The 18369-nt window shown below is 40.4% G+C and overlaps 1 protein-coding gene across 3 annotated transcripts in view; it reads left to right on the forward strand.

Annotated features, from left to right (window-relative positions):
- The window catches only part of EIF2AK4 (eukaryotic translation initiation factor 2 alpha kinase 4), a 106399-nt gene that overhangs the window by 71086 nt on the left and 16944 nt on the right, over positions 1-18369 (forward strand). For 2 of the 3 annotated variants that reach the window (XM_024232276.3, XM_024232278.3), the window contains exons 21-29: positions 420-656; positions 2146-2221; positions 2623-2744; positions 6473-6522; positions 7483-7651; positions 9052-9168; positions 10706-10771; positions 15883-16053; positions 16494-16628. In XM_024232276.3, the coding sequence (XP_024088044.1) occupies positions 420-656; positions 2146-2221; positions 2623-2744; positions 6473-6522; positions 7483-7651; positions 9052-9168; positions 10706-10771; positions 15883-16053; positions 16494-16628 (1143 nt within the window). The remainder of the gene's footprint in view (positions 1-419; positions 657-2145; positions 2222-2622; positions 2745-6472; positions 6523-7482; positions 7652-9051; positions 9169-10705; positions 10772-15882; positions 16054-16493; positions 16629-18369) is intronic. The other variant, XM_024232277.3, reaches the window with a different exon arrangement.

Raw genomic sequence — 18369 nt, forward strand, 5'->3', positions numbered from 1 at the left:
TATGTTTTACATTGCTTTTAGGATTCTAGCAGCTATTATGCATTACAATTTCTACTAAAATTAGGCACGTAAAGCTATTTGTTTTATCTTTTTACATCTTTTTATACAATATTTTGTGTGTTTATAAGGCCTAATTTCTGCTTCTATGTAGTTGTCGAGTTGATTTTTTTTGGTTGTGACAATAATGTAAAAAAAGGAGGGGCCTCCTTTTAAGAAATGTTCATATTACATTGTTGCACAACTCTGTGGTCATAATAAAGTAGAAAAAATAATGACCTATTCAGAAATTTCAGAATGCCAGTTAAGTGCAAGGATAGTGGTACCTTTTCTTTGACCTGAACTGACTACTGACTTGTCCGGAGAATAGCTGAGCGTTATCCATTGCGTCCCATCAGCCGTGTACCTGGGTTTTATTGTAGAAATCAGTCATCTCCTGGCTGTTGAACCACGATCCAGCAAAACGGCCCACAGCCACAGAACTGCTCAAGAGTGAGCTGCTGCCCCCACCCCAGATGGAGGAGTCAGAGCTGCATGAAGTACTGCACCACACACTGACCAACGTGGATGGGAAGGCCTACCGCACCATGATGGCCCAGATCTTCTCCCAGCGCATCTCCCCTGCCATCGATTACACCTATGACAGTGACATACTGAAGGTGGGCTTAAGCCACGCTGCACAAAGGGAGCTTCACCTGGTCCACAAAAGGATCAAGCCAGTTTCTCACAGATTCTTTTAATGCCTCCAGCATAAGTTCTTATGTGAGGTATTGGAAGCCCCTAAAAGTACATGCAAAACATGTGTATATGCATTCAGGGAAGAGGACCCATACTTTCAATCACCTACTTGAAGGAGTCCTTGACCTTTCCTCCTCCCTACCCACCCAAGAGATTAAGAAGCAGTGCCTACAAAAATTAGCCATGCCTTGGTGGCATGCACCTGTAATCCCAGCTACTCAGGAGGCTGAGGCAGGAGAATCACTTGAACCCAGGAGGCAGGTGGAGGTTGCAGTGAGCCGAGATCACGCCACTGCACTCCAGCCTGGGAGACAGAGCAAGACCCCATCTCAAAAAAAAAAAGAAAAAAGAAACAGTGCATTTAGAGACTGATCCCTAGCCCAAATGCCCAGAGCCAAAAGCATCAACCAGCTCATATCTAGATGAAGTAGAAAGTAGTTCCCAGTGCTGGTTGCACATCTACTTCATCCCAGAAACTCTCTGACAGTGCAGATGCTCAGGTCCCATAGCCCATCTAGTGGCTCAGAATCTCCAGGTGTGAGGCATTTCAGAATCTCGTTAAAAGCTCCCAAGCAGTTTCTGAAGTATAGCCAGGTTGCCAGTTTGGGGAGACTTTAACATTTAATTTATTTTAAAAAGAAAAAAAATCTGAAGCATATTAGTGAAATGTTAAAATTTGATAAAGTTGGGTGAGTAGATAACAGGTATTTGTTATATTATCTATATGTTTCTGTATGCTTAATATATATGATATAATTTTAAAAGATAAAGTAGTAGAGGAAGTCATGGTAAAATTTATGCAAGATCAGTATAGATTTTAGAGACCAAACACAATTTTTACTGGCTGGCAATATTATTATAGAAAGATATTTGCAGGATTATAGGTGACTTTTTTATAGATGTCTTTTTTCTTGTCTGTTGTTTCTAAATTTTCTATAGTGAAATGGAACTACTTTTATAATACAAAAACAAATAAAAAAGAAAGCTATTGGTAAAATATGTAAATGCCATGTAGCTTTCAACAGGCCTGCCATGAATCACCTTGGTATGTGGGAGGGGCCTGATGCTGTTAGGTGGTCATCGCACCACAGTATCCCTGAGAGTTAGGGAGAATGTGTTTATTTGATTAGCTCCCCCTGAAAGGCAAATATCAATGTGGCCAAGAATTTGGACTTTGAACCCAGGCAACCTTCCCATTGCTTGAAAGGTTAGCTCTTGCTTTCCAAAGCAGGCCATGAAAAGATATGTGTCCTCTTCCCTGATGTGTTCAAAGAGGGATGGACTTGTCAAGACTTCTCTTTTGAACCTGGAAATAATCGATGTAGTGCCTACTGCAAGCCACAGATTAATATTTTAAAGGATCCCTTTCATAAGGCTTCAATGATGACGTTTTAATCGGTCCTGTTTTAGGGCAACTTCTCAATCCGTACAGCCAAGATGCAGCAGCACGTGTGTGAAACCATCATCCGCATCTTTAAGAGACACGGTATGTACGCCCTTTTTAAAAATGATATTTCTTCTCATAAGACTTTTTTCGTCATTAGAAAGTACTGTTAGTGTTCGGGCATATCACATTTTACTTTCAAATTCAGTTATAAATAATTGACATCATATGGAATTTAAGCTTATTTTTGAAACTGATTTGAATATTGCAGCCTTACTATTAATACTAAAATGCAATTGGTTTGTGGAGTCAGAAATATGACCAAACTGTCAAACTTAACTCTAGATGAGCTCTCTATTTATAAATGTAGAGAACTAAAGAAAAACTGATATGACTTCAATGGCCCCAGTAGCGATTACTTAACTGTCAGGTTTGTGTTAATTTTAGGTTGCCTCCTAAGGAGAATGTGAACCTGATGAGCTATTTTTTCTCATTTGGTGTAGGAGCTGTTCAGTTGTGTACCCCACTACTACTTCCCCGAAACAGACAAATATATGAGCACAACGAAGCTGCCCTATTCATGGACCACAGCGGGATGCTGGTGATGCTTCCTTTTGACCTGCGGGTGAGGCTGGGAACACACTGCTGACAATCAGGATGCTGTATCTAGTCACAGGGATGGCATCTCTGTTAAAGGGTTTTTTCCCTAGGCTTATATTATAAATGTCACCTTTAGGAACTGCATTCTTGAGGAAGTTGTCAGAGTGAGAGCGTTATTGGAGTGGAGGAAATGTTTGGTCCTGAATGCCTCCACCTTACTAATAGCACAGGTATTTATAGCTCTAGGAACTGGAGGAACCCTGCATTGCAGGTGCCACATGTGCACCCCCCAGTGTTGAGTGACCACAGCAGGTTAACCCCACCCACTTAGACAAATAAATGTAGTTTGTTTGTTTTTTTAACTTCCTGGCTAGATCTTCAGTAAACATCCTAACATGTTAATGTCTGGAACAGTTAAATTCTTCTAACAGCAAGTGTCTCTCCTAATTGGGTATGCTGAGTTTTGCCTGTGCCTGCTTTCTTCCGACCCCCAGGGATCCCGTCGACAGCAGCAGTCTTACTAGTCTTTCACTCACACAGCGTTGGCTGCTAACAAGCTATCTGTGGTGCTGTATGATAGAGCAAGGAAAACATGCAATGTGTGTGACAGACAAGGTTTAATACCTCTCACGTACAGAAAGCACTGACAAGTGGAGACATGAGCAAAGGATATAACCAGGCAGCTCTCAGAAGAGAAAATGTGCATGGCTGATAAACTTCTGAAAAGCTGTTCCGCCTCACCAATAATAAAGAAGTGCAAAGCTGTCTCAACTTCACCCGTCAGACAGGAAACATTTTTAAATTAATGTTATCCAGAGATGACAGGAGTGTAGGAAGATGGGTATTTTCATATGTTGCTGATGGGAATGCGGACTGCTAAACCTTTAGAAAAGTAATCTAAAAGTTTATAATAAAACTTAAAATTTTGATGCACATTCTTTATCCTTAGAACCCAGCAATCCCACTTTGAGCAATTTACTCAAAGAAAGAAAAACACATCAGTGTATGAATGTTAAAAGGATGTTAATTGCCATATTATTGTGGTAGTCAAAAACTGTCTGCCTGTTTATCAATAGGAAAATGGTTGAATAATTTGTCACCAATATTATGGAATATTAAGGAGCTATTGAAAAGAACATTGAGCTAGGCACAGTGGCTCGTGCCTGTAATTCCAGAACTTTAGGAGGCCTAGGTAGGAGGAGTGCTTGAGCCCAGTAGTTCAAGACCAGCCTGGGCAACATAGGAAGACCCCATCTTTACAAAAAATTTAAAAATTAGCCCAGTGTGGTGGCTTGTGCCTGTGGTCTCAGCTACTTGGGAGGTTAAGGCGGGAGGATTGGCTGAGCCCAGGAAGTCAAGGCTTCAGTGAGCCATGATTCTGCCACTGCACTCCAGCCTGGGAAACAGGGCAAGACTCTGTCTCAAAAAGAAAATTAAAAAAAATTTTTTTGTAGAAACGGGCTCTCACTGTGTTGCCCAGGCTGGTCGCAAACTCCTGGACTCAAGCAGATCCTTCTGCCTCAGCCTCCCAAAATACTGGACTTACAGGCGTGAGCCACCATGCCCAGCCAATCTATATTTTTATATAGATTAAATATGTATTTTTTATATATGTATAAGATGAAAATACAGTCAGCCCTTCGTACATATCCTTGGATTCCACTTTCACATATCCAGCCAACTGTGGATGGAAAATACTCAGAAAAAAAAATTCCAACAAGCAAAACTTGAATTTACCATGTGCTAAACACCGCATTGAATCCATACAAAAGAAGGGATGTATAGGCATAGTAGTAGATATTATAAGTAATCTAAAGATGATTTAAAATGTACAGGAGGATGCGCATAGGCTATAGGCAAATGCTCTGTCATTTTATATCAGGAGCTTAACCATCCACTGATTTTGGTATCCTTGGGGGAGTCCTGGAACCAATTTCTGAGGGACAACTGTACATATTTAGATATAGCCATATTTATACTTGATTTGTAGGAATGTGCATGGCACATTGTTAGCTTTTTTAAAAAAGTAAATTTCAAAGGAACTCTATTATCCCATTTTTATTATAGAGAAAGGAAAGTTTTTTTTAAAAAAAAAATATGTGTACAGGAGGCTGAGGCAGGAGAATCACTTGAACCTGGGAAGCGGAGGTTGCAGTGAGCTGAGATTGCATCACTGCACTCCAGCGTGGATGACAGAGCAAGACCCTGTCTGAAAAACAACAACAACAAAACAAAAAACAAAAAACTGTACATAAGGTATACTGTGTGTGTTTCCATGTACTTTTTTGTTTTATTATTATTATTATTATTTTTGAGACGGAGTCTCACTCTGTCTCCCAGGCTGGAGGACAGTGGCGTGATTTCGGCTCACTGCAAGCTCCGCCTCCCGGGTTCACGCCATTCCCCTGCCTCACCCTCCCAAGTAGCTGGGACTATAGGTGCCCGCCACCATGCCCGGCTAATTTTTTGTATTTTTAGTAGAGACAGGGTTTCACCGTATTAGCCAGGATGGTCTCAGTCTCCTGACCTCGTGATATGCCCACCTCGGCCTCCCAGAGTGCTGGGATTACAGGCGTGAGCCACCGCACCCGGCCTGCATACACTTGATATATGTGTAGATATATATATTTGGCCCTCTACATCCTTGGGTGGGTTCTGCATCCATGGATCCAACCGAGGATGGAAGATACCCAGAAAAAAAAAAAAAAATTCACAAAGTTTCAAAAAGCAAAACTTGAACTTGTCACATTGACGTGTCTGAATGACCGTGCACATCAGGTTGTTTGTATCACCAAAGAGTAAGGTGTCAAAGAATACACTCATTTGACCATACTTTTTGGAGGGGGGAGCGGAATCTTTTTTTAAATGTATGTCATATGGCTTATTGTGAAACAGGTTTTGTGTTCATAGTCTAAGAAGAAATTCCTTCCACATTCCTCGCTTCTATTTTTCTTTTATAGTGAGTAAAGTGATGTGGGATTATTCTGAGGCAGAGGTAAATAAACAGCAAATCAGATCAGACATTTGCGCTTTGTTAAAAAAAAAAGAATAGAAGTACAAATATTTACATAGCTATACTTAAAGCTGGCTTCTTATTCTCTAAATATTAGGAGACTAAAGTGCAGATTTTTAAATATCAGCTCCCGTTTTATAAGCTGATATTCAAATGCAAAAAATTAAAAAGTGAATGTATGTTGAGAATTTGGCCCATCAGTATTAATGATACTATGTTGGATCTGTTGGGGCAATCTAACAATGGTTTTACTAGTTGTGGTTACTATTTGAAGGTGGTTATTAAGAATTTATTCTAAGAGATTGATAGGAAAATCAGGAAATTCACCGTAAGAGATAATACCCATTTTGACTGCATTACTGTAAAAGCGACATTTTTTAAAAATTCATAAATAAATAACTTGCACTAATTTTAATTGGACATAATAAAAGCTCCACAGAGAATATTTAACTAAAAGTGAATTTAAAAAAAAACCTAAGAAATGCCACAGTGAATAAGGTTGATGGTATGTCTAGCAGCAGAGTCCACCACTGACCAAAACACTGAAGAACATTTCAGGGAGTGTGAGTGGTGAGCAGTGCATAACTTAGTGAATATACTAAAAGCCACTGAAGTACATACTTTAAAGGGGTGAACTTTATGGGACGGGAGTTATGTTTCAATAAAGCCACTATTAACAAAAGGAGTGTGGTAGCTGGCACATTTTGACATTGACCTATCATATTTTGTTTATTTTTCAGATCCCTTTTGCAAGATATGTGGCAAGAAATAATATATTGAATTTAAAACGGTAAGAAACAATAGGGGATTCCATTTGGTAGACATAGGAAAATAGTTGAATAATTTGACAACCAAGAAAGAATATTTTATTTCCTGTGATCCTTACACAGTTAAGAATTCTGGGTTAAGAATATTGAGCTTAGAATATGAGCCAGAAGCCCAGCCACAGTACCCCTTCCTGTAAGGTAACTAGGACTGTTAGAAGGAATGTAGCAGGTAGGTACCATCATGTTCCCACAGTCTATTCTGTGCCTTCTAAATGTCCCCAAGCAACATAACTAATTATTTTCACAAACGGTTGCTTGATAAAAACATCTGGCTGTTCATGATCACAGATGGCCCCTTTTAAAACTTAATTGGTGGGACAAATGGCCGTTGGTCTCTATGTGAAAACTGCCTACACAGGTAACCGAACAAAAGCTGCTTGTAGAGAAGTGGAGTAAACCCAGCAGGAACGCTGAGCGCTGAGGACCTCTAGGCACTTAGCCCTGGAAAAAGGCTTTCTGTACATTCAAATACACAGGGGTCCAACACTGAGATCTTCATAATTTGGAGCAGTATTGTTGTCAATGAGGCACCCTACTTTAAGTCTCCTTTCTTCAACTGAAAGCAAAGCTCTTTACATGCTTTTATTCTAGCTACAAGTGAACAATTAATAATCGTAGTCCTATGGTGTGGGTATCCCTGTGTAGAAAGCAATCACCAAGGTAAAATTTTTTGGTGTAATTTCATCTCTATTTCAGACATTTAAAAAACCTTAAGCCCCATAGCTTAAAAGTGGCAAAACTGGGAATTGGAACCTAGATCACAAGGCAAGGCTGTTCCAGGGCAAATCTTTCTGTCAGTCCTCTTGATCATACCACTGATTAATTTTTTTTCATATTTGTTTCTTATATCTTGTTCAACAATTTCTCATACATATTTCTTTCTAGTAAGCAATGACCTTAGAAATCTGGGTTTCTCTCTCCAGATACTGCATAGAACGTGTGTTCAGGCCGCGCAAGTTAGATCGATTTCATCCCAAAGAACTTCTGGAGTGTGCATTTGATATTGTCACTTCTACCACCAACAGCTTTCTGCCAACTGCTGAAATTATCTACACTATCTATGAAATCATCCAAGAGTTTCCAGCACTTCAGGTTCCTTTCCATATTTTAACATTCCAAGATTCCCCACTATAGTTCTTCACCAAGTGTGGTGGGGAAAACCACAGCTACAGATCTGCTTCTCAGTCTGTCCTGGAGATGAATCACATCTTTACTAAAGTAACTGAGAAGAGCTTGGTGGTGTTGCTTTTGAGGTTCAGCTCAGGCTCTTACCTTCACAGGAACTGGTTTTGTTTTGGGGGATGGGTATTCTCTGCCCATTCTTCTAAAATGCAAAATATCAGGCTAAGATTCCTAAGATGCTCTTAGCCTGTTCATACCCTGTTTGGAACCCTCAGTGGCTCTATCCTATACCCGATCTCTTCACTCCCCAACTTCCCTTTTCACCAAGTCTGCATGCTGCCTAGCTGGTGGGGATTGCTTCCAACCCTTCTCAGGCTCCCCTCCCCACCCCACACACACACCCTGTCATTCCTGCCACCATCAGTCAAATGTTCCCATGTCTAGAAACTCTTTGCCCAGTCATGGTTTGGGCCCTTTCTCCCCAGGAAGACTGACTGCACCCTCATTAATTAGTTGGCCACCTTTTCTTCTCAACTCTCACAGGTCTTGATCTGAGACACCCATGTACTACCTTGAGTTATGTTCATTGTTTTCGCCAAGCAGAACATGTGTTTTTAGGGCAGAGCCTACGAGTCCGCTTTGCCATATACCCCATTGCAGCCAGCTCGGCACATGGCTCACCACTCGGTGAATACTCATTAATCGATTTGTGTGGACAAAAGTTAACGATAACTATTCCACTAGCCTGCGCTTATGAGTCAATTACTATTGGACCAGATCCTTCTGTCTTTGAAGTCAACTCTCTCGGGCTTTTTAACATAGCTGAAGACCAGTGAGAGTTGTTTTTGTTTTGTTTTGTTTTGTTTTGGAGACAGTGTCTCGCTGTGTCTCCCAGGATGGTGTGCAGTGATACTATCACGGCTCACTAGCCCCTACCTTCCAGGCTCAGGCAGTCCTCCTGCCTTGCTGCTTGAATAGCTGGGTCTACAGGCATGTGCCACTGACCCCAGCTAATTTTTTATTTTTTTGTAGAGATGGGGTTTCCCTATGTTCCCCAGGCTGGTCTTGAACTCTTGAGCTCAAGGGATCCTCCAACCTTGGCCTCCCAAAATGCTTGAATTACACAGGCATGAGCCACCACCCCAGCCAGTCTGAGTACTTTGGATGTATATAATATAGTATTAAATTAGAGTATACTCTGACTATAACAATGCAAAAAGAATGTATGAAAAAAATAAACTAGGAAGCCATATGCTAAATTCAATGCTTCCATTGTGTTAGGATGACAAATTGGTAGTAAGTTTCCAGATTTGGTCATGTACCAATAATTGCTTTTATAATGAAAATAGTAATTTTTCTCCATATCCCAGGAAAGAAATTACAGTATTTATTTGAACCATACCATGTTATTGAAAGCAATACTCTTACACTGTGGGATCCCAGAAGATAAACTCAGTCAAGTCTACATTATTCTGTATGATGCTGTGGTAAGCATTTAATTACTTATGATTTTGAAAGATAATAATAATAGTTCCTGATGATTTTCTTACCAGTGCAGCCATGAAACTGAATTGGGAGTCTTATGTCCTTCCTTCATTGCTCTAAATTGAAAGAACCAATTGATTTTAATTATATCAACAGTTAACAAGTATTGGTTGAGCTTTTGTTCCATCCTCAGCCCTGTGCTACTAATAACCTCCGGGGTGTTTTTTAAAAGGCTACCTTCTAATTTTAAAAGATCAAATTATTTAATTTGTAAGATAGTAAAGCTATTCACTAACCTACTTATTAAGGCAAGAAATACCAAGTAATTGGTCCTGATACTTGCCAATAATAATTTCAAAGATAGTTAACATTGACTGAGCCCCGCTCTGTGAGCTAGGCATTGTTCTGAGCTCCTCTGGTGGGTGAACTCACTTCATTCTCACACCAGTGCTGCTATTACCTTTCCTTTACAGAGACCAAGAGAGCGACTGTTCATGTTGAGAATATATAGTGTGCCTTGCCCTTGATTCTTCCAGTCTGCCTGTGCTTATCATTAAAGTCATGTATAGATTTGCATTGATTGAATTAGGGCAGAATGACTTCGACCTCTGATGGGGCCTCATTTACCACCTCCTCCCTGTGGGACTGAGGCTATGGCACCTCCAGTTACTCTTCGCTAATTTAGTCACATCATGGTATTCATTACTTTATAGTATATGTGCAGGTACAGAGCCTGGAAGGGGATGCATTGAAAAAATGAATTAGTGTTATATTATGATGCTAGGATGGAAGTGAATGCTTATGTTTTCTAATATCTTTTCATGTTAAGTTTTGTTTTCATAATGAATAAGAGGCATCTAGGAGATGTAAGAACTAACAGCACCAGAAAGTCTATGGTTAAGACAGAGTAGTGGAAGTCCTCACATAATGGCTTATTGTTTTTATACACCAAAAGGATTAACTAGCTTTTCTTTCATCTGGCAGGTACACATCAATGGCCCAAACTTTACTGCTTGTTTCTTAGTGGTTCTTTACTCCCCCTAAAGCTCTACTGCTGTTTGTCAGTGACAGATACAATATGATGTCAGTCAGACACTGGCAGAAACCCCAGGGATTGTGCAAGGGGCTTCAGCTCTTACTGATTCATGTCCCGCGGCTATGGCACGTCTGCCAGCGTGGGATGAAATGCCCAGAGCCTGGCCTTTGTTAGGGGAGCCCAGAGCAAAATGACTCCCTCCCTGCCCAAACAAATGCCCTCATTAAGCCTGTCCAGATCTGGGTCACCTCACCATTCAGCAAGTACAACTTTCCCCTTTTAATTCTTTTGTCAGGGTTTTTCAGATTTTAAAATAAGTTAATTATGGTTTTGTGTGAATTGGGGGGAGAAAATTTTCTAATCACAGAATTCAATCTATCCTGTACCATTAGGAGCAGTTTGTTCAAAATGAAGGCTATAATTGTCAGAATTAGCCTGGAAATTGTGTCTTGTTCAGGGCCAGATTTGGCGACTCTCATTGTTACCTTTTTCTTCCACGTTAGACAGAGAAGCTGACGAGGAGAGAAGTGGAAGCTAAATTTTGTAATCTGTCTTTGTCTTCTAATAGTGTAAGTACCTTCTAATGGTATTATTACAGCTTTCTCTGTAATTTTGTGATACCAGAAAATGTCACCAAATTCTCGTTGCAGTAGGGTAGCAGCACTTCCTACCACCTCACAGATGCAGTTTTTCTCTTGAGTGTTAGGTACCATGGCAACCTCTGGGATTAGGAGAAGGGAGAGACTAATGCTGTGATCAAAGAATGTCTCTCCATGCTTCTTCTTGATATGCTGTAATCATCCTGCTCTTTCTTGATCAGCAGATACTTTTCTTTGTCACCCCTTATAGAGCTATGCCTGGTAGAGCCTCCTGCTGAACATACCTAATACCAGTTGTCCTCTTTTGAATTAGATTATACGGGACTAGAAGGAGGCACAGAATTCTGCAAATTCATCTGGGGAGCTACCCTTCCCCTACCTCCATGTCTTCTAACTCCTCAGAGTTGAATTAAAGCTCTAGCTTTTCTGGTATGTCTCTTAATCTTAAAATCTTCCATTTGATCCCATCATCAATAAGGGAAATCTTATGGAGTAAACAGTTTGGTCATATTCTCTCTGTAGGCATCAGATTGATCCCAGATCTTTGGTACAGTAACCCACACTTAATTGAGTAGCTGAACAACAGAAGACAACAGGGATTTTGTACATTTTCCTGAATATTTAAATAAGAAAAGTTTTTTAATTTCCCGGAACCTGTCTAGCCCCTTGTCTGACACTCAATTATATGATTTTGCGTTGATCAGCAAAATTCACATATGGGATAGATTAAAATATGATTGTACACAGGGCAGGAAGAGTCACTCAATCTTTCGGACACCTACAGTGTGGCAGGCACAGTGGCAGGGATATAAAGAGGAGTCCATAGCCTGCATTCAGCTTCTTGGTTCATATTGGCCTTTAAAAAGCCACAAGGGGATATGCGCAGCATGTATCTGCCCTCAACTCTGTAAAACAACTTTCAGAGGGCACACGGAAACCAGAGTTCAAAGGAATCACCCCTTTGCAAGTAGGGAAAGTAAACCAGATGCATAGCACTAGGAGTTCTAAAAATTGAGTGAGGTTAAATCTTAAATATTTAATATTGGGGGAGATAGTAATGATATGCAAAGTAACACAACAGCTAAATATCCAAATATGAAGAACAATATACAGTATTTATGTATAATCTAAACATGTACACAGCACACACCTATGTGCAGAAATAGTCCCATGTGTAAATAGCACAGAGAATCTGCACAAGACTGCTCAGTTCAATGATTCTATACCCAAAGTTTCCAACCCAAAAGGTTATTTGAACTAAAGTCACATTTCAGAACGTCTTTTTTTTTTTTTTTAAGAAAGTCTTATAAATATACATTTGGACGTAATAGCCACATTGGTTGTTCACATGTCAACTTATTTTCCTTCTGTTAGATCTCTAACCACTGGTTATTCGATGATGTTAAGCGTTAATTAGACGTGTTTGATTCACTTAAAAACAGAAAAATAGTATCTAATAAAGGTATTTGGTACTTTGATTATTTTAAAATGGACTCTAAGGGTATTAGGAAGGGGAGTAGAAATATTGCCAAAGAGTTTCACATATCTGACCCAGTCCTCTTATTTCACAAATGAGACACCTGAGGCCCAAAGAGATGTTGTGATTTGTCCTGAGTCACATGGAGTTAGTTGATGATAGGGTGAGGACCAAAATCTGGAGATATTGACTCCAGTGCTTCTGGTAGTTTATTATTGGGGTAATTTAATGTTCAAATTTATAGAGAAGAAATCATTTTTATTTTCTTAAAAAAATATTTTAAATCAAATACATGATTTTAAATTTAATTTTTTTTCTTTTTATTTTTTTTGAGACAAGGTCTTGCACTGTCACGCAGGCTAGATTACAGTGGCACAATCATAGTTCACTGTAACCTCAAGCTCTTGGGCTCAAGAGATCCTTCTGCCTCAGCCTCCCAGTTAATTTTTTTTTTCCTTTTTATAGAGGGATAGCAGGTGTGAGCCATTGCACCCAGCCAAAATTTTTATCTTTAATCCCTCTATTAGTCTGCTCTCACACTGCTAATAAAGATATATCCGAGAGTGGGTAATTTATAAAGGAAAGAGGTTTAATGGACTCACAGTTCCACATGGCTGGGGAGGCCTCACAATCATGGCAGAAGGCAAGGAGGAGAAAGTCACATCTTATGTGGATGGCAGAAGGCAAAGAGAGAGAACTTGTGCAGAGGAACTCCTCTTTATAAAATCATCAGATCTCATGAGACTTATTCACTATCACAAGACCAGCATGGGAAGGACCCGCCCCCATGATTCAATTACCTCCCACTGGGTCCCTCCCATGACACAGGGGAATTGTGGGAGCTACAATTCAAGATAAAATTTGCGTGGGGACACAGCCAAACCATATCATTCCACCCATGGCCCTTCCCAAATTTCATGTCCTCACATTTCAAAACCAATCATGCCTTCCTGACAGTCCCCCACAGTCTTAACTCATTTCAGCATTAACTCAAAAGTCCACAGTCCAAAGTCTCATCTGAAATAAGGCAAGTCTCTTCTGCCTATGAGCCTGTAAAATCAAAAACAAGTGAGTTACTTCCTGGATACAATGAGAGTACAGGCATTGGATAAATACAGTTTCTCCCAAATGGGAGAAGTTGGCCAAAACAAAGGGGCTAAAGGCCGCATGCAAGTCTAGAATCCAGCAGGGCAGTCAAATCTTAAAGCTCCAAAATGATCTCCTTTGACTCCATGTCTCACACCCAGGTGATGCTGATGCCAGGGGTAGGCTCCCATGGCCTTGAGCAGCTCCCCACCTGTGGCTTTGCAGGGTACAGCCTCCCTCCTGGATGCTTCCATGGGCTAGCGTTTAGTAGGGACTCTGTATGGGGGCTGCAAACCCACATTTCCCTTCTGCACTGCCCTAGCAGAGGTTCTCCATAAGAGCCCCACCCCTGTAGCAGACTTCTGCCTGGGCATCCAGGCGTTTCCATACATCCTCTGAAATCTAGGCGGAGGTTCCCAAACCTCAATTCTTGTTTTCCGTGCATCTGCAGGCTCAACACCACATGGAAGCTGCCAAAGCTTGGGGCTTGCACCCTCTGAAGCAACAGCCTGAGCTGTACATACCTTGGCCCCCTTCAGCCATGGATGGAGCAGCTTAGACACAGGGCACCAAGTCCCTAAGCTACATAGAGGAGGGGTCCCTGGGGCCAGCCCATGAAGCCATTTTTTCCTCTTAGGCCTCCAGGCCTGTGATGGGAGGGCCTGCCATGAAGACCTCTGACATGCCCTGGAGACATTTTCCCCATCGTTTTGGTGATTAACATTTGGCTCCTTGTTACTTATGCAAAGTTCTGCAGCTGGCTTGAATTTCTCCTCAGAAAATAGGGTTTTATTTCCTGTCTCATTGTCAGGCTGCAAATTTTCTGAATTTTTATGCTCTGTTTTCCTTTTAAAACTGAATGCTCTTAACAGCACACCAGTCACCTCTTGGTACTTTGTTGCTTAGAAATTTCTTCTGCCAGATACCCAAAATCATCTCCCTGAAGTTCAAAGTTTCACAAATCTCTAGGGCAGGGGCAAAATTCTGCCAGTCTCTTTGCTAAAACATAGCAAGAATCACCTTTACTTCAGTTCCCAACAAGTTCCTCATCTCCATCTGAGACCACCTCAGCCTGGATTTCATTGACCACATCATTATCAGCATTTTGGTCAAAGCCATTCAACAAGTCTCTAGGAAGTTCCAAACTTTCCCACATTTTCCTGTCTTCTTCTGAGCCCTCCAAACTGTTCCAACCTCTGCCTGTTACCCAGTTCCAAAGTCACTTCCACATTTTGGGGTATCTTTACAGCCCAACTCTACCGGTACCAATTTACTGTATTAGTTTGTTCTCGTGCTGCTAATAAAGACATACACAAAACTGGGTAATTTATAAAGGAAAGAGGTTTAATGGACTCACAGTTCTCTGTGGCTGAGGAGGCTTCACAATCATGGTGGAAAGCAAAGAGGAACAAGTCATGTCTTACATGGTTGGCAGCAAGCAAAGAGAGAGAACTTGTGCAGGGAAACTCCTCTTTATAAAACCATCAGATCTTGTGAGACTTATTCACTATCATGAGACTATCATGGGAAAGACCCGCCCACATGATTCAATTACCTCCCACTAGATCCCTCCCATGACACATGGGAATTGTGGGAGCTACAATTCAAGATGAGATTTGAGTAGGGACACAGCCAAACCATATCAAGATTATAGGAGGTTTTAACATTTTTTGGATTTTTTAAAAATGTAAGTGATTTATGATTAACTCTAAGATTAAGCTATGTCAAGCTGAGCTTTCATTTAGCCCTTAGGTTTCATGTGCCAATTTATGGATGAACTAGGTTCTACTTGCCTACAGTCTTAAAATGACTATAATTTTGTTTCTTAAGAATTTCTACTTTAGCTCCTGGGAGTTTTCTTTCTGGCTTTATGACTATGGTTGTTTCCTCTTCCTCCAGCTGAGTACCAGGGACTGTGAGATCAATCATCTCTAGCCACTGACCTCTTCTGGGGCAGTCAATGAGTACAGCTGGTGAGAGCCAGGATCTGGCATCCAGGTGGGAGGAGAGGGAAGGGAGGATCAGGAGGCTGCCCACGGGAGAAGACATCTCAAGGTTGCAAATAGGAATGATTCAAGCCAAGGAAGGGAACTTCTAGCTAATTCTGTATTAAAACAAGTCAGACTCTGCCTTCTTGTCCCCCCATGTGTATGCCTGCAGTAACAGGAATTCATGAGAATGAGAAAGGTAAAGAGGAAAAATACTGGCCTGAAAATAGATAATGGAAGCTCTGCTAGTGCCAGGGTCTGCTTTGCTGGGGTCAGTATTAAGTGTGAGTAAATGTGTCTGAATAAAAGTGAACCATGAGTGTGTCTAAAGCACTCCCGCAAGGTGCTTTCAAGTTGTTGGAAAAGGATAATCCTTAGTCAGGATTTTGGCAAAGGCTAAAATAATCTTTGACCACAAAGATAATCGTCTCATCCCATGTGCTCCCGCTCCTGCAGGTGCACACAGTCGGTGCAAAGGGAGTCTTCCCCTGCTGTGGATGGGCAGCTAACTGTGCCCCTTTGCTTTCCAGCTGTGTCGACTCTACAAGTTTATTGAACAGAAGGGAGATTTGCAAGATCTAATGCCAACAATAAATTCATTAATAAAACAGAAAACAGGTATTGCGCAGTTGGTGAAGTATGGCTTAAAAGACCTAGAGGATGTTGTCGGACTGTTGAAGAAACTCGGCATCAAGTTACAGGTTTGGCAACGGTTTGATACTGGCAGTACAAATGTGTAGCATTACTAATAGCACAGGGAGGAAATGTGTTTCACTTCACTAATGCTAGTTAGTGTTTTATTTTTCCAGAACAACTGCTTTCTGTGTTTTGGAGCATTTGATATTTAGTAATAATTTTGGCTTAAATTAGGATTTCTTTGCAAGTGCCACTGTTCCTATCACGAAGCAGTTCTTACTATGATATGATAGCCTCAGAGAGGTGGTTATTCTTAAAGAGAAGAGAATTTATTTTGCTTGTCAGGCTATGGTTAAACAGACTTTGAGCTAGATCTTACTCAATATTTTGTTTATACTAAATAGATTGTTTTGATGCTATTGATGGGAAACACCATTTTCAGCATTATATTCCACATTCTAAATTTCAAACCCTTGACACATTTGTGTGGCATCTTTCTTTATAGGTCTTGATCAATTTGGGCTTGGTTTACAAGGTGCAGCAGCACAATGGAATCATCTTCCAGTTTGTAGCGTTCATCAAACGAAGGCAAAGGGCTGTACCTGAAATCCTTGCAGCTGGAGGCAGATATGACCTGCTGGTGAGGGCTTGCCCTTTGTTTATTTGCTCTGACTTAATTTTATTTCTTCTAAACTTGTTATTTTGAAATTTTCAAACTAACACCAAAAATTTGAACCAGTAATATCATTGGATACTTCTATTAATATATGTTTCATCTAGGAATAGAAATATAATGTGAACCACATTTGTAGTTGTTTAAACTTAAAAAAATTATATTATTTTGCAAGATAGTTGCAAAGATAGTACAGAGAGGGCTCGTGTACCCTTTACTCTGTGTGTGTGTGTGTGTGTGTATATATATATATATATTTTGGAGACAGGGCCTTGCTCTGTCACCCAGGCTGGAGTGCAGTGGCACAATCTTGGCTCACTGCAGCCTCGACCTCCCTGGGCTCAAATGATTCTCTCACCTTAGCCTCCCGAGTAGCTGAGACTACAGGCATGCACCACCACACCCAGCTAATTTTTTGTATTTTCAGTAGAGACAGGGTTTTGCCATGTTGCCCAGGCTGGTCTCAAACTCCTGAGCTCAAGCAATCCACCCGCCTCAGCCTCTCAGAGTGCTGGGATTATAGGTGTGAGCCACAACACCCCTTGCATAAGTACAGTAAAATATCAAAACCAGAAAATTGACATTTGTACAATGTATGTGCATCATTCTTTTCCATTTTATCACGTGTACATTCCCATCACAACCACCATAATCAAGGTAGAGAACTATTCCATCACCACAAAGATTTATGGGTATCAACATCTTATCAATTCAAATGAAATGTAGAAACTTTACCTCCCTGTATGTCTCTTTACCTCATGCCCCATTTATAATATAATTGTCTTAAATATTTCTTCTAATACATTGAGATCCACATCAAACAGTGTTAAATTTTTTACTTTACTGTTAAATATAATTCTAAAACTCAAGGGGAGAAGAAGGTCTATTGTATTTACCCCAAATTTCTGGTTTGTGATGAGAAATTTGCAGTTATTTGAATTACTTTTCCCCTATAGGAAAGGTATTTCTGACTTGATGCTTTAAAGATTATTTTCTTTGTCTTTAGTTTCAAGTTAAAGTATGATGTGTCTTGGCATGAGTTTCTTTGGATTTATCCTGTTTAGGGTTTGCTTAGCTTCTTAAATCTATAGGTTTATGTCTTTTGCGAATTTGGGGGATTTTTTCAGGCGTTCTTTGAATTTTTTTTTCAGTCTCACACTCTTTTTTCTCTCCTTCTGTGACCCCAGTGACACGAATGTCCTTGAGGTTATGGGACATTTTTGTCCAGGCTGATCTCACACTCCTGGCTGCAAGCAATCCTCCTGCCTTGGCCTTTCAAAGCACTGGGATTGCAGGTGTGAGCCACCACACCTGACCTGTAATTTTAAATTATTTAGTAACATCAAGTAAAAAGCGACAAGTGGTATTAATTTTATAATATATCTTATTTAACTTAGTATATCCAAAATATTATTTCAACATGTACTCAAACTTCTAAAAATTATTAACGAGGATTTTACTTTTTTTTCAAAGTCTTTGCAGCCAGTATGTGTTTTACATGTACAGCACGTGTCAATTTGGATTAGCCATATTTCAAATACTCAGTAGTCACTTGTGACTAGTGGCTGCCATACTGAACAGTGCAGAGTTAGATGTAACATTTGTTAATATTTTTTCTAAATTTGCATGTGTGCTTGCTTCTCTCTTTTACTACACACACACATTTCTTTTTGTTGAACTCTTTGATGATGAGCTGCTGACAGAGTGC

This window comes from Pongo abelii, chromosome 16 (assembly GCF_028885655.2).
Source record: "Pongo abelii isolate AG06213 chromosome 16, NHGRI_mPonAbe1-v2.0_pri, whole genome shotgun sequence".
Classification (NCBI taxonomy): domain Eukaryota; kingdom Metazoa; phylum Chordata; class Mammalia; order Primates; family Hominidae; genus Pongo; species Pongo abelii.